Source organism: Taudactylus pleione, unplaced genomic scaffold (assembly GCF_031769625.1).
Source record: "Taudactylus pleione unplaced genomic scaffold, aTauple2 ptg000116l, whole genome shotgun sequence".
NCBI classification, from domain to species: Eukaryota; Metazoa; Chordata; class Amphibia; order Anura; family Myobatrachidae; genus Taudactylus; species Taudactylus pleione.
This window is the reverse complement of record NW_028284518.1, coordinates 29,115-56,741: the sequence shown is the minus strand read 5'-3', so window position 1 is coordinate 56,741 and position 27,627 is coordinate 29,115. Positions and strand designations below refer to the sequence as shown.

The 27,627-nt window shown below is 40.4% G+C and overlaps 1 protein-coding gene across 1 annotated transcript in view; it reads right to left on the bottom strand.

Moving 5' to 3' along the window:
• Positions 1–27,627, bottom strand: part of LOC148524711 (dysbindin-like) — a 108,657-nt gene that overhangs the window by 56,251 nt on the left and 24,779 nt on the right. Inside the window, exon 3 of the mRNA XM_088471629.1 lies at positions 27,488–27,510. Within this exon, the coding sequence (XP_088327755.1) occupies positions 27,488–27,510 (23 nt within the window). The remainder of the gene's footprint in view (positions 1–27,487; positions 27,511–27,627) is intronic.

Below are 27,627 nucleotides of genomic sequence, written 5' to 3'. Positions count from 1 at the left end.
GAATTTGAAACCTTTTACCAGGCATATTCCAAGCTTCACTCATGTGATCAGATAGCTGGTCAGAGTGAGGAAACTCTGGTAAAACAACCTTTTGTCGCTTAAAAAGTGTGTGTTTTTTCTTAGGAGCGGGTTCATCTTCTATTTCTAGAATAGTTTTAACACCTCTCACAAAAGCAGGTATATTTAGTTTAGAGGGTGTCTCCTCTCTCCTCTTCTCCTGAGACGGAGTCAGAGTGAGAGACATCTGCATCTTCTGCCTCCCAAGATGATATCTCAGAATTAGTTAACTGTGTGGATTGGGAAGTTATAGTACGATTAGTAGGTTTAGTAGGTAAAGGGCTTTTCTTTTTGCAGCAATTGCTGAAAAACCGTAGAAGTATTAGCCAAACTCCGTACTGAGGTAGACAGTACGTCTACCCATGGGGGAGGCAAAGGATTTGCAGGGAGTACCTGCTGTGGCCATCCCATAGAGGGAGCTACAACGAGGACTGCTACTTGGTTCGCAAGTTTTGCCAGTATTTGTGAAAAGGTAGTCCAGGGTGGGTCCTGAGGGAGAGACGCCGGGGCTGATGGACCTGGGGCTGTGTAACAATTAATACAGAGACCATCCTGAATGAGGTCCTCTGTGGCTAAGCACGCAGAGGAGGACTAACAAGACACCAGAGCTATTCTTTCCTCTGCCAGCCATAGCCACAAGAACAAAATACACAGTATGATACAGTGCAGTGAACACCCTGTATAATATGGCACAGTGTAGTGTGCAACCGTGTTATAAAGTATGTGATGGCACTCACAAGTATCTGCATGGAAAGCGCCTTCTCCGCTTGCAGACATTAACCACCAGGTCCCCTGGCCTCCTTACATATGCCCTGCGCCAGTATGTTATATTCCCCGGTGGTCTAGTGGAGTAGTGGGCGCACCAGTGTCCCCATCAGACTCCTACGATCTGTCTCCTGAGACCGGAGGCAAGACTGCGCAACAATGCGGGTCCCCGCTAACGGGGTTCCACCTTACTTGTCTCCCTAAATCCGTGCTGCAGTCTGGGGTCCGAGCGGGCTGCTAGCTAGTCCCCCTTGGAGCCAAACTGGGAGTACCTAGCACAGGCTTGGAGTCACGGTGCCTCGGAGGGGTAATGGGGCAGCAGCACAGACATCCTGAGGACAGTCTGGTGCTGCTCGCCCGTTATAGTAAAAAAAAAAAAAAATAGAAATAAAAGCTTGGCCTGCTTAATTCAGCCCTCTATTATAATGGTGGTCCAGCTCCTGCCGGATACCAATGAAACTGAAGTGCCCTCAGGCTGTGGGCGGGGTATAGAGGGAAGGACCGAAGCATCCTGGGATTGAAAAGCTTTGTTGTTGGTGTCTAGACCTCCAGGTCCCACCTACACCTCCATGTCTCCATGTGGAGCCCTATGGACCCTGAAGAAGAAATATCACATTCTATAATCACACTAGGCTTTTCAATAAAGCATAATCTCTCTAAAGGGGTAAATTATCCAATTTAGTGTTATGCACGCTTAGATTACCACAAAACTCCTGCAGATTAATAATGGTGCACACCTATAACAGCCGCCTTTCCTGGGTGAAGTTCACCCGGTACTAGGATGCCTCCAGGACTCAACTCAGATTCAGAGAGTCAATTTGGAAACTAGGCAGCGCCAGGAATGGGCTGAGGTGGGAGCAGGAGAGAATACAGGCGAAGAGAGTACAGACAAAGATTCTTACCAATTCAAGAACGGCTGGCAAAAACTAGCAGAAAACTACTAGAATACTGCAGCAGGGCAGGTGACTTCTGGCAGGACAGAAGCTATAACCGGCAATGCACCAAGGTCCTGAATATGTTTTAACTATTCAAGGAGCCAATCAGAACCCTTGCAATTCATTACAATGCAGCTGAGTAGCTGCACATACAGAAGACAGGCTCCTTATAATTCATTACACCGCAGCTGAGTAGCTGCAGGTACAAAGAAAGTGTCCCGGCTGTAGTAACTGCCAGGACCAACAGGCAGTCCCGGCCGCAGAGAGTCCCGGTTGCCTAGCAACTGTTTGGACCATCGGCCATTGTGGCTGGCATGACATGTCCTGGTTGCTTAGCAACGACCGGGACCAGCCGATCCTGTGAGCCACTGCGTCGGCTTTTAACAGTTAGTTCTAGGTTTTCCACAAACATATTTAGACAATCACTCTCCATCCTAATTTAGACACCCACTTCACTTCAGTTCATCTGTGGAACAATAATTAAATAACATTCATTCTTCAAGTATTCCTTTCATACAGTATAAACTACCCAAATAAGCAATTAGGACAAGCCATGCTTATGTTTATACTTCGCTCAGGATCATGTTCCCTGCAATTTGTATTTCAATATAGTTTAGCACACTGCACTGAAGGTAATTAGTTTTACAGTTTTGTTCAGTAAAGGAAATGCCTTTTCAATTAGGAGAGTTTTATAAGCCCAGAGGGTGTGTGAGGTAAATACAATTCAGGCTTATTTAATTAAAACTGCTTATTCCAAAAAAAATAGTTGTCAACATGGGTGTATTTTTTAGCAAATACAGTACACAGAAGAAATTGCCCAGAATATTTGCCCAGGGAGAAATAAAAAAAAAAATAATGAAACCATTTCATTATTTTATTTTTTTCCCCCTTTGTCAAAGATTATTTCAGCAACTAAAATGACAAAAACGTAAAAATTATGACTTGCATAGGACAAGTGAAATACTAATAAATTTGTCTGCTCCTGCCGTTTTCAATATATTGTATTTGCCAGAAACAGATTCACAATTTTTACATCCCACATCACTCCTTCACATGAGATGCTAACGCATGAAAACTGGGATAATAGGATGAATAGTTTCTTATGAGCTCATCCCTTAAATAGATGTAAAATTTGAATGCCACACTGAAGATGTCAGAACACGATGGGAGGGTTTAGAGCACTTACCGGCTGCTGTCGGGCTATCCTCCCTTCGGGCTTCCGGCATCGGTTTGAGAACCAGCGGCTATTCAGCCGATGGTATTTCATACCGATTCCCTTATATCTTGTAATTTGCTGGGGTGCTTCTTTGGAGAACTGTGGGTAACCCAACAATAAAGGATATCACATCTACTATATGTAGAGATCCATAGTTGCCAACATTTCGGTTCCATTCTGGTACCTTTGTGAAGGCTTCATAAGAATAAAAATGACTTGTGCATTTTGGGCAATTTCTTCTGTGTATTTGCTGAAAAATACACATGTTGAAAACTATTTTTCTGGAATAAGCAACTATGGATTATGTACATGCTAATAAAGCTTAAAGTATATTTTTGACCTCACAAGTCTGGCGAGTGCCTTTATCTCTACATATAGTAGATGTGATATCATAGAATATATATATATATATATATATATATATATATATATATATATATTACACACAAAGTCTCCACAGATCCAGCTCTCCCCATGTGGAAAAACAAATACCGGGTGCCAGCACATGTAAAACACAGTCCGCTGGGTGCAACACTCCTAGAGGTTTCCTCAGTGTGAACAGGCCATTGGATGGAATATATATGCTAATAAACCAATATAGGATATGCATTCATTGGGTACAGAGATGAGCAACTGCAAATCAGTGCAAAAACTGCACAAAACATATGGAGGCCTTCAAAATGGAACATATGTACGTGCTCGTGTTATAGAAGGCAGATGCAAAACTGATAGCGTTAGTGCATATTTATTTAGTAGGTGGTCATACATTTGAAATGAAGTTAATATGTACACTAGCCTTTTTGCCATGCCAAAATGAAAAGGATTTTTTAAAATCGGTTATAGGCATGGAAATCTGATCTTCCAAAGACGCTGCAAGTGATCATGTACACATAAGCAGTGATTTCACTTTAGAGAAGGTGGTCATTTCCTGTATATGGTTGTGATCGCTTACAAAGCATGAGAGGTCAATAATAGTTATTTACTTTTTTTATAATTCCCTAAAACATATTCAAGATAAGGCCCTCCAGCTGTTGTGTAACTACACATACCAGCATGCAATGCCTATTAGCAAAACTGTGGCAGGCATGCTGCGATGTGTAGTTCCACAACAGCTGGAGGGCCAGCCCCTGCCATAAAAGGATCACCTCATCACTATATTCTTTACATTTTTAAATGTGATTAAACCAAATTTTGTTATACACAGATGTCATAAGCACAATCATCTAGTTTAGTTCCTGAATGACTTTATTCCATATGTGCGTTAATGGTTCCACTAATATGTAAAATTTCCAGGTCTGTAATGTACCTTACCATGCAAAGCACCAGAGGCCCAATTATCTTGACATTACAGAGTATTCCAATCCAATCCCAGTAACACTCACTAGAGAACTGATTATATTCTAAATCCAATTGGGCAATTTAAAACACTGTGTACGGGGGGGATTGCCACATACCAGCAGTTCCCTGCCATCCACCATCTCATAAAAGATTACACTGTTCTCTCTAATGCTGAAATCTCATATATAAATCAGCAGTATATTCTCTTTTTAAAAATACCCATATTAGAAACATAGGGAAGGAGTGCCTCAGTACTTATAGAAACTGGCAACTTAGGGCCTGATTCAGAGCCGCTCGTAAGCGGCAGTACGCTCGTTCCGAGCGATGTTTGCACTTCTGCGCATGTGTACGGTTTATAATACGCATGCGCGAACAAGTCAGTGCGGCCGAAAATCGTTTGTTCGCTATATAGCGAATGCCTGCTACTTTGAGTGACAGAATGAGGCGTATGTGGGTGGTAACAGGGGAAGGTGCTTGAAAACGGGGAGTGGAGATCAGAACACAGGCGTGCTTAAAGGTCAAAACGGGTGTGCATAATTAAAACAGCAGCGTCATTGACCACGTCAATGGGTTATTTTATAGCCAGAACTGCTCGCAAGATTGTGGTAGCAAAAACCAACCACAAGAATTGCGAGCAGTTCATACGCTGGTCGATGTACTCGATTAATCTAATAAATAGCGGACATGACGTAGGATGCGAGCGGCCAGGCGGCGTATTGTTCCAAAAAACGACCACAAGTTTTGTTCGCTCGTTCAGACCTAGAGGCGTGAACAGACCGCAAAGAGCGAACGGTTCATTTGAATAGCCACCCCTATTTTCTGGACGAGCAAGCGCTAATTGCGTCCGGCTCTGAATCAGGCCCTTAGTCCCTTCTGCCTATCCTATTTGGTTTTGGATCTACAAGTGGCAGAGAAGAATCTCACCTAACACAAAAAAAGTGCACCAATACCATTGGGGCTGTACCTCTTAAATTCTGAAGTAGAAGTAAATCATACTACTTTTTGTTTTTAGGTTTCATTAATCTAATGTTGGGTACACACTGACAGATTTATCGCTCGCTCCATTGAACAGGTAATATAACTGTAGCGCATTGGCCAGTGTGGACAGAAGATATGACTGTCGTTCACAGCCATATTGCATCTGTTCTGTCCGGCAGCACAGCCAATGCCGCTATATCCTGTAGATATAGCAGCACGTTGTGTGTATGTACAGGCAATCTGCCTGTCTGGTGACTGACATATTAACTGGGTGGGCAAATTTAAACGCCCGCCCAGTTGTGAAATCAGCGCAGACACACTGAGTGGCAGATTGGTAAGTGTGCATTGATTTACCAATCTGTCACTCGGTCTGCAGATCCCTTATGTCACTTAGGTGTGTAGCCACCTTTAGACTTGAAGTACGTTTAACATCAACCTATACATTATTAAGTATGTCTGGTGTGTGCAATTATCACAAGTAGTGGCCACATCATTCACTTAAATACTTGTTTTTACTTTTACAAACAGATTAAGACCTGACAAAGAATGGATTACATTAGTATTTTTTTTAAATGGGAAATTACACTTTCTATAGATACAGATTGGATTTTTGTTCTAGTTATCATATATGTTTATATATTGAGAAGTCAGATTTGGTATCTTTAACTAGTGTATACCATTACATAATATATTAAATCACCTATCTTTCATTAGTAATCTCAACTGTAGTTTCATTATTTTTTTTGCAACTGGAGTAGAGACAATTAAAAGCTGCAATTTAAAAAAAACAAAACAAAAAACAGCAGCAGCTATTGGACAAACCAGAGAGACACATCTGAATGCCTGTACTCCTAAACTAGGTACACACTAGGACGACTGATCGGCAGCTAGCCGATCCGCCATCCTGACTTACCAATTGTCTGCCCGATGTGTCGTGCCTAACATCACAAGTGGGTGGGCATTTACATGTGCCTGCCCAGTTGTGATGTCAGTCACTGGCGGCCTCTGCAGCAAGTGTACGGGTGGTCAGCTGACCGTCCGCACACACAGCACGATGCACCAATATGTCTGCAGATATATTGGGAATCGGCTGTGCCGCACAGCCGGCATGATATGCCTGAATGACGTCGTTCACAGGCATATTGTCTGTACACACTGGCCGACGTGCCCACCATCATTTGAATGGCCGATAAATTGGCCAGTGTGTACCCAGCAATAATCAAGGGTCATGTGTAATTATGTGGGATTCGAATGAAGAGAATGTATGACTACTAAGGATGTGTTGGTAATGAGGCAAACATTTATGTACTACCAGGTGTTTTGTTTGAAGTGGTGGCAGAGGGCCTGTATGACGTCACCAATCCAAGATGGCGAGAGTTGCGGACTCTAATTTCGTATTTGATCTGTAACTTTTTATTTTTTGTATAGAATTTGTTTTGTTCAGCATAAAAAAAACAAAAGGGTGTCCTAAACATTTTTTTATTTATCTTACCATTTATAAGATATAACACCATTATTGTGTTGTCATATAAATTTCCTGTTCGCAGATACTTTTTAATAAATTCTGCTATATTTATTTTTCTTTGTTTCAGGCTTTGAAATTGGTATGATTTGATAAAGAAAATATAGAAATTATTGAGGCATAGACATTTATTCTATCAGTATTATCAACATTTCCACAATGTGGATGTCTCCAAACATTAAAAAACAATTAAAAGTTGACCTTCCACCAGCGGCAAAGAGAAGGCGCATAACAGACTTTTCTTTCTGCATTTTTTACCAACAAAGAAACAAATGTAATCTAATGAGTCCCAAATGTTATGGAAAGGCATTAGAGTGTATTAGGAAGAGAGATGAACAGCACAGCAGCAAGTACATAGATACAAGTCTGCGATTAGGCAACTTGTCTCCAGAACAGCTGAGAAATAAAAAAGTTTTGCGGCATTCTGACTGTTACAAAAAGTGCAGGGCCGTAGCTAGGGTAGTGCGGCCGGTGCCATGGCACAGGGCACCACAGGTCAGAGGGCGCTGTTTGGGCCTGTCAAATTTCTGTTTATTATCATTCTTACTTGTAGCTTCCTCTTATTTCATCCCCAGCATCTCCTGGCCTCTCCTATCTCTTCCCTGGCCCTTCCCCATGAAGACATGGCCCTTTTTCGGGCGCATTATGTCCCTTTGAAAAATGAGGGGGGCACCAATGCTCTTTCTGGCACAGGGCACCAATAAGTCTAGTTACGGCTCTGAAAAAGTGTACCCCACAAGGCCAATATGGATCGAAGCCAAAAGTTATATGAAGACTAATTACTTTAACTAAAGCAGTCTACCTCCCAAGAAAAGAAGGAAGATGTACAGTACCACAAAGTTACAATACAAGAGAAAAACTCATGTGTATGATAGAAAAAAATGCTTCTTTTGCCCAGGAGGAGGAAAAAGGAGGAGACAATTGCACTGGATAGCAACTGATACAGCAACATAACTATCAAGCAGTGAGGTATTTATGATTTGTCTAAGTAATTGTTCAGACCCTGAAGGTACTCATGCAAGAGATATAGTATATCACAAGCTATGTTGGAACATATATGTGGTAAATGTCAAGAGACCTAATTGTATAGAGCCAAATTCACTATAATATGATGCAACAAATGTTGAATTGTTATCCTCACAGTGATTTTCTCCTTGAGGGAAATGTGACAACAATGGGGGAAGTTGAGAAACTTTACCAGAAAACTGCAGTCATCAATAAGTTGGAAGGAAATTGAATAAAAACTAGGAAACAAATGAAAAGTCTCATTGAAGAATAGCTTGAGTGTGTAAGTATTGTAAGTATTGCCTTTAGTAATCTAAAAAGGGTCAATGAACCACAAGGATGTTATTTCAAGCAACAGCAGATGCTCATTATCATAAGACGACGACTAATTTGAAGTTGTTGAGAAATATCTGAGAACCTATCTTGAAGCGGCATTGATTTTACGAATTGCTGTACTGACATCGAAAAATTCACAGTAAGTTTAGAGGAAATTAATTTGGCAGAACTTATTCTACAGGAAGACTTTTTTTTTTTTACAAGTGGTGCAGTCAAGGAAATATAGACATGAGAAGTACTTCAGACAAACCTGATAGCATTATAATGAAGAGTACAAATAAACGGTCTCAAATTTTAATGTACGAAATGCTGTCACCACGACAAGCTTCAGATGTTCACAGTTCCACAATATGCATAGTTGTGAACTGCCCTTGCAATTGGAAGTTGGGCAAACACCACACAAAGCTACTCGAAGCAAACTGATCATTCAATTTCAGCACAACATTGGAGTATCTATAGATTATGCCAGAATCCTTCATTTGGAAACACAAATAGCATCAGAAATAGTTATAAACGCATTGATGAGTGTGAAGGATGTTATGTTCTCTCAGAGTTGGTAAGAGGTAAATTCATCTATTGCGCTGTTGACAAAATTGATTTCCTTGAAGATACTCCATATGGCAAAGGCACTTTTTCACGGTACAGTTATGGTAGTCTATCAGGAAAAGGATGAATCCGATTGTCCACAATCCAAATGTCAGGACAGTTATCACTTTGTTCATTGCAGAAGATTCCCCAGTCCCTGTCTGAGATCATGCCCTGTAGCATTAGCAAAGGGTGCAAGCCACATAATTCTGTAAATAGTCAGACCAGAATTTATGCAGCGAGTTATAATTGTATTTTGGCTTCTAACAGGCATGATGACCTGCTTTGGATGATGGCTAAAGTCTTTCCATTGAGTGATTATCACAAATTACACAAAGATGAGTTGCTGGATGCTAATTGTAACATCGCTGGAGATCCAGTGATTGAGGAATATGAAACAGTAGGAACTGCAGTAAGTGGTTCCCATGTGGTCAGCTTACAATTCCATTATAAGTGAGTCAACTAACGAAACTAGGGTCTGTGTGCATCCACTCAGATTCCAGCCCAACAAGCAGAGATACACAGCTTACATTCATGAAATAGTTTGAGAAGTTACAGTAACATCTATTGTTACTCAACAATCAAAAACAGTCCTAACATTGGACCGTGGCCTTTACATACCTGTATTGAAATTAGCCATGGCTAAAAAGAATTATCAACAAACTAGATTCTTAGACCAGGTGAGCTACATATAATAATAGCAATGCTTCAATATATTGGTTCTTTTTTGGATGATACAGGAATGGAGTAAACCTTAACTGTATTTTATGATGTTGTGTCCAAGATGCTAGCAGGGAAATGCGTAGGAAGAGCAGTTGAAGCACACAAGTCACTAAGTCTTGAACCTTTTAAATGCATCATTGATGAATTCTACAATGAGAATATTGAAATAAAAGGATAAGCTTGAACCTGAGCTTATGACATTAACTAATCCTGTAACAAACGACTATTGTCTCAAATGGCGCACATACAAGAATAAAGATAAAAATTAACTTTTATTGATTTTTTAAAATCTAGTACTGAAGCGAAATATAAAAACTCATCACAAACACACATATATAATAATGGTGACAACTTGAAATAAACAAAAAAATTGTGAATTAAAAATAGAATCCCACTGTATATCTCGTAATAGTAATCCAATATTATGATCCCATGTAGAAATATAAATGGCAATGTGCTATAATGACAATTGAATGCACAAGACTACATAATAGACTGTGATATTCTCTATATCTATTTAAGGCACCCTTACAAATAGACCCCCTATCCAATCATATGGGAACATATGTAATTGTTAGTAAACCCATCCAGGGTGCAAAAAACACATAGCCTTGATTGAGTGGTTTTCATCATAACCTTACAGTCAATATATTACGCATCACCCACATATCGATAGTATGTAGTTTGGGGGTGCGTGGTAGATTTGATAGATTACAGTTTTTCAATGTATTCGTAGTCGAGGGAATAATGTCCCTTATTATATAAGTAATCAATTGTTTATATGCTAGGTCACCACTCCCTATATATTGCATTCAGTTCCACATCGATATATAAAAAAATCGATGGTTAGAGTATGAAAATGTTAATTGCTTCTCAGCAATACGGAAGCAAATATATATATGATGAAAGTTAGCACATTGTCAGATCTGAGATATAATATGTCAATCTGCCATATATCGCTGTCAAACTATTCATGTGTTTGTCCTATCACCTATATTAGTAATAGTGTACTGGGTAACTCCAATTCATGATTCCTTCATAGTGGGTTTATCAGATTATATATCGTCCACTACTTATAGTAGGTAATTGTTGAATCCTAACCCCCACATCAAAACAAATTACCGGCGATCATTGACAATATCCCCTTGTACGGGTAGGTGAAATCATATTATAGGTTAGTTGTGCCTGTATATTCAGCCAGAGTGGTTGGTATTACCATTATGTAGATAGACATTACCAGTTCAATAAAGCTAATGCGATTAACTAATTGTTACCTATACGTTTGGGCCGGATAACTTAGTTCTGTGAGTATTCTTAGCACACAACAGTGTCAATTAACAGACTGCTAGTGGAGAGCGACAATGTTACAAATTATCAGCTGATAGAGATATTCGGCTGCTAGACTGTAACGCTATGCAGCCTTATATTGTATCCCTCTCCACTCTTACACGCAGCCTGACCAGACAGCTGAGATAATCAGTATGTCTGTCAGTATAAGATAATCGGTATGTCGCTGCTATGAGCTATAGTAATCTATACTGGCAGACAGGACACTCCACATTTCAACATAGGAACTCGTCATACATTTAGTAACATCATAATAATATTAACAGTGGGACATTGAGCCAGCCAACGCGCGTTTCGCTACAGACTTGTTTTTCCAAGGCTAACCAGAATGCCTCATTCTCCAGCCTTTAATTCTACAAGAGGACCTAGCATAATCCATTCTCTAGTCACATGTTAAACTCAACCAATGATATCGTCAGTCCCTAATACTGACTGCTAGATACCTTCCCGATAATATTCAAACGTGGGTGATCCTTTCTAATTCCCCAATCGGGGTTCTCTAATTACGCTGCATGTTGGAATTATAATGTTATATCCCAATATATCCCATATATTTAATTAAACATTTATAATTTCTATTGGAATGATTGCCTAATACTTACGTATAATCATTACTCCTTACATATAATAAAGAAAAAACATAAATAATACACAACATAAATTCACCTAATCATTATATAATAATTAAAATTACTACCTATTATTTAAATTATTAACATCAACTAATTTCCTTCATATATATCTCAATGACTAATAGTGTGTTACCTGTATAATTCAATATATTACAAATATAATATTAAATATTGAATAAAAATTATCCTAATTTACTATAATAATATTCACGAATCACCTCTTTATGAAAATTAATATTCCAACAACACCAAAAAATATTATACCAATAACAATATTACTACCTATGTAGATCCTATACCTTTATACTCCTATAAATATTTCTATCAAAAAAATAATTAACGTGCCAAGGTGACATTATATGTGCTGGTGCTCTCAAAAGTGTATGTGACAATGGCTAACATGCTATGTGCTCTAAAAATTGTATGAGAAAGTGACAACTAAAAGCGTTTTCAATTGAGTGCAACTAAATTAAATACTAAATTGTGCAATACATAAATATACAAAAGAAATTTTTTTTTTTTTAAATATAATAATATTAGTGATAATCAAATAGTGACTTAAGTATAAATAAGATCAGTTATTAATCTGAATTAGAAATAAAAGTGAAAAACACACCCAAAGAGTGAAGAAGATATTAATGTATATCCATTATAGCATAAACATAGTGAAGAAAATACATTTGTTTTGATGTAGGGGTTAGGATTCAACAATTACCTACTATAAGTAGTGGACGATATATAATCTGATAAACCCACTATGAAGGAATCATGAATTGGAGTTACCCAGTACACTATTACTAATATAGGTGATAGGACAAACACATGAATAGTTTGACAGCGATATATGGCAGATTGACATATTATATCTCAGATCTGACAATGTGCTAACTTTCATCATATATATATTTGCTTCCGTATTGCTGAGAAGCAATTAACATTTTCATACTCTAACCATCGATTTTTTTATATATCGATGTGGAACTGAATGCAATATATAGGGAGTGGTGACCTAGCATATAAACAATTGATTACTTATATAATAAGGGACATTATTCCCTCGACTACGAATACATTGAAAAACTGTAATCTATCAAATCTACAACGCACCCCCAAACTACATACTATCGATATGTGGGTGATGCGTAATATATTGACTGTAAGGTTACGATGAAAACCACTCAATCAAGGCTATGTGTTTTTTGCACCCTGGATGGGTTTACTAACAATTACATATGTTCCCATATGATTGGATAGGGGGTCTATTTGTAAGGGTGCCTTAAATAGATATAGAGAATATCACAGTCTATTATGTAGTCTTGTGCATTCAATTGTCATTATAGCACATTGCCATTTATATTTCTACATGGGATCATAATATTGGATTACTATTACGAGATATACAGTGGGATTCTATTTTTAATTCACAATTTTTTTGTTTATTTCAAGTTGTCACCATTATTATATATGTGTGTTTGTGATGAGTTTTTATATTTCGCTTCAGTACTAGATTTTAAAAAATCAATAAAAGTAAATTTTTATCTTTATTCTTGTATGTGCGCCATTTGAGACAACCCCTAGCTTCTTTGTGTTGTGACAAATAATTTGTTTGGTTGTCATTAGGCAGCACCCCCTACACAATATTATATTAATTCAATATTACAGTAATTTTTGGGGGTTTTCATTTATATTCAAGTAAGTGATATAACTGGTGCAGTAATTTTTCTTTTCTTTTTGTGAAACAAACGATTATTCACTGGTTTACTGGTAGCTTCAAGAAGTTGAACTGAGGGCCTGATTTAGACCCGCTCGCGAGCACTGAGCGCTCGCAAGCGGGTCGATGTTGAACAAGTGCGCACGACGGAGGCGGCTCCGTCGTGCGCATACGCGAGACCCGAATAACAACGGCCAAGCCGTCGTTAAGGGTCTCACACCAAAGGGGGCGTGCTGTCGATGGTGATTGACAGCTCGCCCCCTTTGGTGGGCGTGCCGGGGGAGTGGCTGCCCAGACGGAGGCTTTCCCATGGGAACACCTACCGTCTGGGGCCAGCCCCACTGACATCACTAGTGATGTCAGTGGGAGTGCTTTTGGCTCTGATAGAGCCAAAAGCACTCCAGGGCTTGCTGCAGAAAGACCCTACCACAAGGGTCTCGTCGCAAGCCCGATGGTCTTGACCATCGCGACCATCATTTTGGCCGCTCGCTACAGCTGTGGGTGGTCACCCACAGCTATGCGAGCGGCCAGGAGGCCGCTCCAAAATGTAAGAGGGCCGGCCCTGATTCAGAGCCTGAGATTGATCTACAGGAAAGCCTGAGCAATTACGAATTTTCTGCTGTACCGCTTTCAATTTTTAACTTAGATGAGACAAGGATTCTACCTACAAACAAAAGCGAGCTGATGATGATATTAGAAGAGCAACAGCACATGAAATTCGAAGTTCCCTCCTTAGTTATTAGAGATAGATCTGTACCTGAACTAACAAGCGTTTGTAGATCATACAGCAACCAACCATCCTTGATTGAATGACAGAATTGCAAGCACTTCAGAAACCTTTTTATTTTAATCAATTAAAATGAGGAAAAACTGCACATACAGAGTCAGATCCTGCTACTTGCCCTGAGAGCAGTGTCTGCGATCTGTGGCGAAATCAAGAAGATCCATGTAACAGAATCTACAGTATAGCACAGGTCTCAAAGTCCAACCTTCTTCTACGTTTTCACTACCCACTACAGACAGATGCAGCGCCCCCATCTTTAGGACAGCACCTGAATGGTATTTGACACAGATCACAAAGCTGAGATGTATTGACATCGCATGTCCTGCCTTGTGTATGAATAAACAAATTCACATCTTCCCAATACCATGGCTACTTGCTGTAGAGCAGGGGTTCAACCTTGTTTTCGGTGAGTACCATATAGTAACTATGGGAATAGGTAAAGTACCACTTTACAAAAGGTATGCATTTATAAACAAGTAAACATGTGTGACATTCATTCCACATAGCACATTGTCCCCTCCACATAGCTCTCACTGCCCCCTCCAAAGGCTAGAAGTACAGATGTGTCCTCATACATGTAGCCTCAATACACCACGAAGCCCAACTTGCCTGGCGTGACTGAGCCACCATGGCGCAGGGGCGTATCGATAATGGGTGCAGGGTGTGCAGAGCACACGGGCCCCTGGGTCTAGAGGGGCCCACACTGCCCACCCTGCACCCATACTTCCTTATACTTACCTCTCCAAAGTCCCACGTCTGCTGGAGAGGCGCTACACAGAACGGAAAAATGACCACAACAGCTACTCTCCCAGAGTTCTGCGCATGTGCAGTAGGGAAATCGCTGGGAAAATGGCTGCCGCGCAGTAGACTCCGGGCACAAACTAGTACAGTCGACAGAGAGACAGGAGGGTTCCCTCGGATAGTGAGTTAACATGGGCTCCCTCCTCTCTAAATACGCCCCTGGTCGGGTGTCTTACTTTGCTGAAAATGTGTCTAGGTTGCAATGTGTTGTGACTAGGACACACCAGCAGACTGTGCTGATTAATTTGATATGCAACACTATATCTGTGTGAGGCAGAGCCTCTGAATCCGTATACAAAGAGCTACTGTAGCGGCAGCAGCTTTTCTCATTCCAATTTCCGTTTTGGTTCATATACAGACTCAGGTGCACACAGATATAAAAGTGTTGCATATCAAATTAATCAGCACAGCCTGCTGGTGCATCCCAGACACATTGCACTGCGACATACATATTTTCGGGAAGTAAAAGAGGCAAGTCGCACTGCCATCTGTATTAACTGCTGTCTGAAGTTGCTTTAGCTGCCTGGCCTACTTCATGGTACGACTTCCCTACAGTAGCACATAATTAGTGACATCTCACTGCAAGAAAAAAAAAAAAACATAGGATCCAGACATGCTCCCTTGTCGTCGGGGCTGATGACGACTGTTCTCCACTCTGGGACTAGCCCTTGGCACCTTTGCTCTGGACAGGCAACTACAGATGTCACCCCGATAGACAGTGGTTGACATTGTGGCTATCCCTGGTGTAGGTGGTACTTGAGCTCGAGCACTACCCAACCTTCCTAACTATACCACTGGATGTACACGTACCCCTGCTTGATAACCGCTGTTGTAGAGGAATGATGGAATAAAATGATGCAGTGCTTTCTGAAACATGGAATTGTCCCAGGAAATCAGACAGTTGTCAAGAGTGTAAATTTAGTTTCTGTTCACTGCAAACTTGTCATTTGTGCAATAAATAAAAAAATAAAGAGCCAGTAAAAGTATACACTTGCACATACACACTTGCCCACATGTCCCCTGGAAGGGACCAGAACATGATTCTAAAGAAAATGTAATATATACTGACCACAGGACAGACAAATAAAAACATGCTTAAACAAAAATAAGGTCCATAGTATTGAGAAATGTCACTGTTGTAAACCAAGCACAATGTCACGAGTAAACATTTCCAGGAGCAAGTCTTCAAAACCTGCGACTGTCATGGCAGAACAGAACCATTTTGGTACACACTTACACAAGTTCCAACTGCATCCCTGTTGATATCCGGATAGAAGATCGACAATAAAATGGTCGACAGTCAATAGGTCAACAGGGTCAAAAGGTTGACAAAACGATGGTCAACTTAAAAAATGGTCGGCACAAAAATGGTAGATACCAAAAAATGTTCTGCAAAAAAAAATGGTTAGCATTTTTTTAATGTTTTCAACATTTTTAGGGTTAGGGTTAAGCAATTGGGGGAGTGTTAGGCTGTCGGAGGGGACGGTTAGGCACTAGGGGAAAGGTTAAGCTAGGGTTAGTTTAGGCACCAGGGGAGGGTTATGGTTAGGCACGAGGGGGAGGGTTAGGGTCAAATTGAAAAAAAAAAATATATGTCTTGACTATTTGTGTGTCAACAATTTGCGTGTTCGCCATTTGCAGTGTTGATCTTTTGTATCTGTCGCCCTTTTGTCCCTGTAGACCTATTGAGGTCGACCACTTGCTGTCGACCTATTGACTGTCGACCTTTTTATTGTTGATCTTTTATACCACACCCATCCCTGTCTATATAGTGAAGTCTAATAACACTGTACAACAAATTAATACTTTTAAATTTGTTTCCTTTCTAAAAATAGTCACACATTACTAATTTGAAGTCAAGAAAAACTAAAATGATTTCAGAATGTTTTTACTAGCTCTATTTTTTGAGCTACACTACCTGCACTATAATGTACATTAGTAATATAGTCATAGTGAAAAGCTATTTTAAAATAATCGAAATTTTCTTGATTGAATTAAAACAACTGTTATTTATTTTCTATCAATCACAAATAAGAACACAAAACGAAACAAACATACAGCATACGAAAGTACTATCTAATATAGTGGCCTATTCTCATTGCTTGTCATCCTCTTCTGTGGCATCTCTTGTCACTGTCCAACAGTAGTGATTCACCTACCCCGATATCTTTGTTCCATTGCTGAAATGTCTTGGTGGAATCGCTCACTATGCTTGTCACTCAGTGCACCACAGTTATCTTGTGTGGGTAATCCCGTGAATCACATATTTGAATAGGGGAGGGGACAAATAACTGATTCATTTAATTGGGTCATTAGGCCCCGCCCCCCCTGCGCGGAACGCAGATTGCTGGTAAGATTCTCTCCATTCTGTCCACTTCACTAGGAATACCCCTACATCGTCATAAATGGGCTATATCTCGGAACTCGGAGCTAACAGAGTTTTAAATGTCATATTCATTCTTTGCATGCTGAAATCAATTAGAAGTAACTATTTTCAAATCAGAAACATTTTCATTGCTGTGCAGTGTAATTTTTCTGCTGCAGTTTTACTTTTTAAGTAAAGCAATCATTTCCCATAATTCTTTAAATTACTGTCCAGTATGAATACCCTCAAGATTTTAAAAATAGTTCTGGGCTGCAACATTTGACCATTATCTGATCTATCACACCCAGAGACCAAGGATGAGGTGAGGCAGTGGCTGTAGCAGCCAAAGGGACATTGATAAAAGTTATATTGTCAGGAGGTGTTAAAAGGGGTTGGGGGACACGATCCCAGGACTGAATGCTGGTGATCAAAATCCCGGCAGCGTAATCCCAAATGCAGGTATTGTGTGCACCGGGATGCAGACTACATCCAGTGAAACCTAATGTTATCACAACAGACTGTATATTAATGAGGTGTAACCCTTTACTACTATGGAGTGAAAGGAAGTCACCAGCTCCGTTTCAGAGTTACACCGTTGCTGAGGTAATAGGCCATTTCACCGTTGCTGAGGTAATAGGCTATTTTCCCTTTATTTATTATTAAAAATAGACACTTAGGAAAAAAATTACAAACTAGAAAATCCGAGACATATGTAGAGGAATTGACAATTTTTTGGAAGAAAAAACATGTTTACAGTATTTAGTATTAGAAATATAGGGGTTCAGTCTTCTGGTGCGACTTGTACTACAGTTATTCAGCACAAAAAATAAATATAAAAATTGCAGACGGCACATTGTATCCAAAGATAAATGATGGGAACAAAATATAAACACTGACCTATTTTTCATGAAGTAGCAAGGACACTAAGCTGGAAATACTAGCTTACTGTGTGCCAAAAGCAATGAAGTAACAGTAGCTGACAGACTGACCCTCATAACGAAGGAATTACCTTGGGGCTTTGATAAGCAGTTGCATGTCACTGGCATTTAACAGCATCAAGGAAATGCATCTGCACAGTGGCACTAAAAATGCAGGGTAACAACCTATATGAGATTACAAACAGCAGTTTCTACATTCGAGCATATGAGGAACAAGTCTGCTTTATAAAAGAGTATAAAATGAGAAAGAGTATAAAAGGGAATATACATTATGTTCTTTGGATTAAGACTTCTATCTGTTAAGTAAATAATTAAAACTCAGGCAATAGGGGATATCTGGGCAGCATCCAATAGGATACCCTTACTCATGCAGCCCAAGTAGAGAAGGGGGATTATTATAAAATTTTATTTATAGGGCACCACAAGTGTTCTGCAGCGCCGTACAGAGGGAAAACAAAAGGCAATACAAGGTAAAATAGTACAGTACAAATAGCATTACAAACCTCCACACAGCCACTGACGCAATTTGTGCAATTAAAGTGTACAGAGTCAGCTAAAACCTGTAACGGTCAGCGTGGGCGCAAATGACCGGTCTAGTTCATCTGAAAAAAAAAAAAACAGATGTTTGGGGTCCAGGGGCAGAGAGCCCAAGGAGGATGTGTGGCAGGTGTGCAAGAGAGGTAGGTGATGAGAACAGGCAGGAGGCAGACCCTGCTGAAGGCGCTTATAGCCTACTCAGCCACACAGAATAGCAGGAAAAAGAGGAATATCTCCGGCGCTGGAGGACGGTATAGCAATAATCTTTTCATTACGTTAACTCAGGCAAACTTGGAAACCAAACTGGACCTGTTAGAAACACAGAGTCAAAAGCAACATGTAATTCTCAGCTCTCAACAGACAGACAAAAATGTTATTCTGCTGGGAGTAGGGCTGAGGACGCCATGCGGGAAACAAAATGACTGTATATACTCGAGTATAAGCCGAGTTTTTCAGCACATTTTTTGTGCTGAAAAAGCACCCCCTCGGCTTATACTCGAGTGATGCCCGCATGGTACGCAGCTGTGTAGCGTACCATGCGGGTCGCGGTGCAGACTGTGTCTCTGTGACACAGCTGCACCGCGTGTGTAGCGCTGACCGGACGGAGTTCGGTCAGCACTACACACTGCCAAACACACAGCCGCCGGAGCCAGAGGCTGTTGTGTGTTTGTTGTAATCAGCAGCCGATGAGAGTCTGTCAGACTCTCATCGGCTGCTGCTGCTCCCACTGCGGGAGCCATCTTCCGGCTCCCGCAGTGGGTAATGGGAGAGACATCGTCATGACGACGTCTCTCCCATAATGCAAAGCGGCCGGAGGATCCGGTAGCAGCGTCGGGACCAGGAGCGGGGTTTCAGGTAAGTGTTTTTTTTTTTTTATTTTACATCTCTCTACTGGGGGCACTACCAGGGGGGTTATTACTACTGGGGGCACTACCAGGGGGGTATTACTACTGGGGGCAGTACCAGGGGTGGGATTACTACTGGGGCAGTACCAGGGAGGAATTAATACTGGGGGCACTACCAGGGGGGGTATTACTACTGGGGGCAGTACCAGGGGGGGGATTACTACTGGGGCAGTACCAGGGGGGGATTAATACTGGGGCAGTACCAGGGGGGGATTAATACTGGGGGCACTACCAGGGAGGGATATTGCTACTGGGGGCACTACCAGGGGGGTATTACTACTGGGGGCACTACCAGGGGGGTATTACTACTGGGGGCACTACCAGAGGAGGTATTACTACTGGGGGCACTACCAGAGGGGGAATATTACTACTGGGGGCAGTACCGGGGGGGATTACTAATGGGGCAGTACCAGGGGGGGGAGTAATACTGGGGGCACTACCAGGGAGGGATATTGCTACTGGGGGCACTAACAGGGGGGGTATTACTACTGGGGGCACTACCAGGGGGGTATTACTACTGGGGGCAGTACCAAGGGGGGGATTACTACTGGGGCAGTACCAAGGGGGGGGATTAATACTGGGGGCACTACCAGTAAGGGATATTGATACTGGGGGCACTACCAGGGGGGTATTACTACTGGAGGCACTACCAGGGGGTATTACTACTGGAGGCACTACCAGGGGGGGTATTACTACTGGGGGCACTACCAGAGGGGGAATATTACTACTGGGGGCAGTACCAGGGGAGGGATTACTACCAGTAGCTGCTGCATTTCCCACCCTAGGCTTATACTCGAGTCAATAAGTTTTCCCAGTTTTTTGTGGTAAAATTAGGTACCTCGGCTTATATTCGGGTCGACTTATACTCGAGTATATACGGTAAATACCTCGTGGATAACCAAAGTAAAAAGTGCCACAATCTCCTAGATCTAGACAATGCACTCTCTTCATACTATGATAAATTGTACAATTTACAAAAATGATTCCCATACTCTGGAAAACCACATCTGACTCCATCAATTCCTTGTTAAGAGTTTTAGTATAAAAGATAGACAGTAAAAGGTTGACGTCTAGATAAAGACCAGATGCAGATAACAACTTTCAACAGGCTCCACTGGCACTATATGCACCAACTTCTAACTCAAATTGGCTTCCAGAGTGCCATTTTGAGTTCAATATTAGCTTTGTACAAAGGTCCTTTAGCTGTAACAGATTCCTATCTAATACTTTCTCCATCACCAATGGAACTCGCCAGGGGTGTCCCGTTCTGCCCTCATGTTTGTTATGGACACAACCTCTTGCTCAGAAGATCCGCCTCTCCTATAAATTCCACTATATCTTTTCTGATAATATCTCCCATAAAACGTGATTGTTTGCGGATGACGTCCTGTTGTTTGTGACCGGTCCAGAGACCTCACTATCGGCCTTAAATGCTTTCATGAGACAGTGGAGCAGTGTTTCCCAACCTCGGTCATCAAGGCACACTAACAGTCCAGGTTTTAGTGATATTCATGCTTGAGCACAGATGGTTAAATCAAAATAACTAAGGTACTAATTAAGACACCTGTGCTCAAGTATGGCTATCCTTAAAACCTGGACTGTTAGTGTGCCTTGAGGACTGTGGTTGGGAACCCCTGCAGTAGAGTGTGGCTTCCTTTTATAAATTAAACACTACTATGTCTGAGGTACTGTCTATTAATATTTCAAAATAATCTACACTTCAAAAGAAGTTTAATTACATATTGAAGACAACCTCTTTATCATATCTGGGAATTAAGGGCCTGATTCAGACCCGCTCGCGAACGCTGAGCGGGTCGATGGTGCCCTAGTGAGCATGCGCACGACGGAGGGAGCTCCATCGTGCGCATGCACGAGACCCAGATAGCGACAGCCAAGCTGTCGCTCCGGGTCTCACACCAAAGGGGGCGTGCTGTCGATGTTGAGTGACAGCACGCCCCCTTTGGTGGGCGTGACTGCCAGACGGAGGCGTTCCCATGAGAACGCCTACCGTCTGGGTCCGGGTCTGGGTCTGATAGAGCCAAAATCACTCCAGCGCTTGCGGTCACCGAGACCCTACCGCAGGGTCTCGTCGCAAGCCCGATGGTCGCGATGGTCTTGACCATCGCGACCATCATCATGAATGCTCGCATAAGCTGTGGGATCTCTAATTTTTTTTAAATACCGGTAATATATGTTACACAGCTAATATATGAATAAGAAATGTGTCTTATTTATGGTGACACTAGAAATACCTTTTCTAGTAGCTTCTGCAAAACCTTGTCTGGCTCTATACTATATCTTTACAAAATGCAGCCTTAACAGGGGTAAGTAAATCTGGCAGTGTTAATCAGTGCCAACAGCAAACTAACAAATAGCTCATTACGAAAACACATCTACTAGAAACACTAAAGACATCACTGGTGCCTGTAACTTGGCTGTATTACACCTGCAGAGAGGGTAACAAAATTAAGTTTTGCAATACCAAACCTGCGTCTATTACACAGGTTAACTAAACAACATTGCTACAAAACGAGCCCAGGCATTATTTGCACTAACATTTTATACAGCATTGCTGTGTCTTATAAAGTAATTCTCAAATGTACCATGGCATACTGCCAAATTTGTTTGTTTGATAATGTTAAAAGAATACACAGCATTCATAATGAATCTGCAAACCTATATGATTTACTTTAGCTTAAAAGTCGTTCAAGTGGTTTCTGGTGATCCCGGGGGAACTGAAGTTGGTCATTATTGCTAAACAGTGTCTTTCCATGGAGGTAGTAAAGTATGAGGATTATACACATAATAACAGGTTTCTTTAGTCTATCATCACAATCCGTTGCGGACTGCTTTTTAGATCAATGACAATTACAGTACAATATCATGAATCATCATTCATGAATCACGGAACATGTTTCTTCGTCCTACCATCTGATTAGGTTTGGTGCTTCAGTGCTCAGCGTAATTATAGCATACAGATATATCCTTAAGTACTCTTCTATTTAAGGAAAATTCAAAAATGCATATGTGAAGCTTGGAGAAATAAACATAAATCAATAGATAACACATAGCAACTATAGACACACTGCTCAACAATTAACACTTAAATATATTAGTGAAATATATACCAGTACAAAACAGGTCTTTGTGAGGTCACTAACTGCCAGACATTAGCCAAGTTGCGCCAATATTTCATATAAATGGAGAATCAGGGCAGAACAGGCCACTTCACATAGCTACAACGTTCTGTCCATACAATGATTTTCAGTGGAATGCAAATTTGCATTTCATGGAATTTATAGTGTATGAATATAGTTAGAAAGAGGACACAAGTGAGGTTGGGGTAGAACTGGGAACACTTAGCCAAATTCAGCAAGTAAAAATGTGCAGTATTTTGCATCCAAATATTTTGCAGAACCATTATAAGAGGTCTGGCTATCTGACAGCAAGAAATGGCTGCCCCAATAACTCAGCAAATGTTGGTTTCAGATGACAGCAGATCATGTGACTGCAAACCAGCCTGAACAAATCTGTAGTTACTGGAGGTACACTGCTATTCCTCATAATTAAACAGTTATCCCTATGGTATTAATGAGAGAAGATTTTAGAGAAAGCATTACTCTATCACAATGCAGTACAATCACTCACAAATAGTTTCTAAACTGAGCAGAATGGCCCATACAGTATGTACTGTTGCTAAATGCTCAAAAAGGTGACTAACAATGCAGACAGAACCACAGGTAAGAACAATCTGTGCATTTATTGTTCAAAACAGTTCTTGATATGTACATTAAACACAAATACCACATTCATTTACAGCACCATGTAAAAAAAAAAAAAAAAATCACATTTATATGGAGCATGCAAGTTTTAACTCCATGCAAACAATGACTACTTAGAAGAGGTTACAATCAGCTCTCTCCTAATGGTTAAAGACATCAAACTCCAGGTTGTCTGTGTATATTTGAAAAATTTAGTCCATCACATATTTTAAACAAAGTGTCCAAACATGAATCAAAAAAAGACAGCTGCAAAGAAGTGAGCTAGTTGATAGCATTTTAAATGTCATTTCTTGGGGCACTAAGGGGAATATTTACTGAAGTGCGGATTTTTAGAAGTGTAGATGTTGCCCATAGCAACCACTCAGAATCTAGCTATTATCTTCTAGAAGGTGCTAGTTAAATGTTAAGTAGAATCTGATTGGTTGCTATGGTCAACATCTCCACTTCTAAAAGCCCACACTTTAGAAAATATACCCCTAATAGGAGAGATTTATTAAAGCTTGGAGAGAGATAAAGTGGAGAGTGATAAAGTACCAACCAATCTGCTTCTAGGCTGTGTTTGAAAAATTACAGAAGCTGATTGGTTGGTACTTTATCACTCTCCACTTTATCTCTCTCCAAGCTTTAATAAATCTCTCCTATTAAGGGTATATTTTCTAAACACAGCCTAGAAGCAGATTGGTTGGTACCTTATCTCTCTCCTCTGTATCTCTCTCCAAGCTATGATAAATCTCTCCCTTAAAGCATGTAATGTGTCTAGAGCAGAGGTTCCCAAACGTAGTCCTCAAGGCACCCCAACAGTTCAGGTTTAGAGATACCATAGCTGAGCACAGGTGGCTAAATCAAATTGACAGATGTACTAATTAAGTCGCACAAGATAGGTAAAGAGAGAAATTCACCCAGGTAGCACAATTAATGCATTAAAATATACAATTGAACCATACTTGCCTACATCCTGGCTGCTTCATCCGGGAGGAAGCAGCCAGATCGGTGTAGCAGGGGGGCGGGGCCTGTATAGAGGGGCGTGGCCAGGCACATTACCAGCGTTTAGGGGCGGATCCACGCGATCTCGTATCATGCAATCAGCCGGAAAGAGGTGAGGGGTGATCAAATCCTCTCTTACCCTCCTTTTAAAAGCCTGCGTTCTCATCCTCTGATGAAACTGCCCAAGACTATTGGCAGAGAAACCGGTTAGGACAACTACCCTCCAGGATTCCAGCATCTGGTACCTTGATTTGTCCATTAAAACACTGAGACCAAGCACTATACCTACCACACTGGGACTGCAGTGTCTGCATAATACAAGAACGCCAGCTTTTAATAGGAGGGTAAGAGAGGATTTGATCACCCCTCACCTCTTTCCGGCTGGTTGCATTATACGAGACTGCACGAGGTTGAGAATAGTGCCAGGTCCATTATGCATGTGGTCCGCCACTCTTCCTCCCCGTACTGACAGCCTTTAATTTGGAGGTCGAACATAGCATAGAGACTAATAATTACAGTGAAGTCAAGCTCCCTCCCTCTACATTCCGACAAGTGCTACAGGACATATTAACAAGCTTGTTAACAATACAGCACTTTGCACCTTATATTGATGAGTCTGAACTTTCGGCAGTATGACCAATTTCTTGTTCCCAACAGCGGAGTGAAATTAAGGATATAGGCGCTTTACTCACCATTCACTTTATGGACTTATGTTTTTATATTTATTTTCATCAACTTAAGCAGGCCACACATCTAAAGATTATCTGTCCAACCAGCCAAGTAGTTGATTGGTTGGAATGAAAATCTGGTAACGGATGGGAGTAAATGATGATCAGCAATTTGCTCCTAAATGCCAGAAAACAGATGAAAATGGTCGGTCAGACAAGTTTGTTAAATGTTTGATCTAAACAATTTGTTCAAACAACAGTTTTTGTCCATTTTCCAGCGTTTGGGAGCAAATTGCTGATTGTCATTTGCTTTCATACCTTACCAGATTTTCATTCCAACCAATCAACAAGTTGGCTGGTTGGATGTAAGTTGGTCTAGTGTGTGGCCAGCTTAAGAGTACCGGAGATATACAGATTTTATTTATGTATGCGTATTTTTCTCTCTGTATTTAAAAATTAATTATATGTTCAATTGTATATTTTAATAAATGTATTAATTGCCCTCCCTGGGTGAATATCTCTTTACCTATTTTGTTCGTTCTTTGGTGCATTTGGCAAAACAGTATTGCCAAGCTGGGAGCTGCATCTATTTAAATTCGGTGGACATACATAAGTTGGTGGCTTAGGTTTGCGCTAGGGTTTATTTTGTTGTACTAATTAAATCACCTGGGGTCAAGAATGGATAGGGTGCCTTGAGGACTGAGTTTGGGAAACTCTAGTCTAGAGTGATGCCCGGTACAGCAGTTGGTCCTGGGTTCCATGACTATTCTCACAAATTCAACCCAGGAAAATCAATTCCGTCAAACCAATTGCAGTTTGCCACTCTAAAATGGAAGCTATGGAACCAATCACAAGCTGCAATGTATTTACATTTCACTAAGAGCTGTGAGAAAAATCAGAGGAGGAGAAAAAAAAAAGCCTCAGTAAAAGCCGTTGCACAGAGTAGTTACTTAGGGCTCCAGCTAGTGGAGGGAGGAGGTAGGTTTAATAGAACATGTAGGTGGTAGTGCAGTTTTAAAACACACAGTATTTTAAAGTCCTTTGAACCACATGTAGTGCATTATTTGAGTGAAGAAAGACCTACAGTAAGACCTCTGTTAAAAACCCATTTATTAGAGCTTACATTACATCGACCTATACTAAGTACCCAGACTTATACACCATCACAACTGTCATAATCTCACTTGTTTCAGCTGTATACTCTTCCAATTAGAAAGGACGCTCTCCAATGAGCAGTGCCCCCATACCCTTTGCTTTCTTATCCTGCAGCAACTTAAAATTTCCGATAATAGCACAATGTACCAGCACTATTCTGTTTTTTGGATGCCATTAACACATCTGTACATTATCATTGCAGCACTGTTATAAAATTACTTGATGATCTTTTAATTAAAAAAATATATATAAATTTCAACACTGGATCAAGCAATATGTCCAATTTTAATCTACAACACCAATTATGACAATGATTATTATTAAATATACTTATTGTGCATGTTTGTTGCATTGTAATTTATCACCTTTTTGATTTATTAAATTATAAATTGAAAGAATGAGAATGGGTAGTGGGAAATAATCCAATGTACAGAATAAGAGACATTGATTGTGTCACTTGTTTATATTGAAATTAGGGACAAATCTTTAAAGTCTAGAACTGTTCATAAAAGTTAGAAGGACTATGCAGATGACCTAGTGTTTTTCGGTCAACATCGGCAATAGGAGTTGCCATTTTCCTTCATAAACTAGTCATCCATGCTATAAACCAGTGTTTCTTAAACCCGATGCTCATAGAACCCTAACAGTGCATGTTTTCCAAATCATCTAGCTGGAGCACAGGTGTGTTAATTGTCTAACACAATAGATCTACAGGTGGCACTAATTATACATGGAAAACACACACTGTTAGGGTGCAATGAGAGTTTGATAAACACTGCTTTAAGCCATTCTCTTGCTCTAATTATTTTACAGCCGTGATCATATAACCACTTGGGTACTCCAACTGCAGTTCCATATTTTAGTTCATATGTTACAATGCCTCTACCAACTATCTGTGCATGTTCAGTATGGGCATGTTATAACAGCACAAGTTTACCATAACAGTAGAATCAGGATATCAAGGGAACATGCTATGCTTGCAAAAAGCTTGTTGTGACCGCCATAATGGTTGTCTATAGACAGTCTTTAGATATTTTAGGATATAAAAGGTAACCAGATCTTAAAGTTAGAATACACAGACATGTAGTACATTTCCTGCAATAAGCATGCCTATGTCATATGTCAGTATTTACATAACTGAACTGATAAACCTATATAATATCAATTAACAGTTAGAGTCCAGCCACTTTCAGACAGGTAATCAATAGATTAGATAAGGGACAGACATAAGTATAAAAATGGGAAAAAAAAACAAAACAATTAGTTCTTACTTAGCAGACTTTGTAATTGTGTTTGTATGTACAATCGATGTGACCATTGTCGCATTAAGCAATCTTTAATGCAGGACAGCTAATCTGACATTTATAGACATGTTTATACAAAGACATTGTAAATATAGATAGAACAAAATAATTTACCTTTAATGTTTTCAAGCTCCTTCCTGTAAGAAAATACAAGGAACTATTATAGAGGATCCCTGGTGGTGGGCATGTAATACATGCAGGGCTCACATACTGTGAACAACTCATAACGCTTGTTGTCAATACCAAGCAGACAT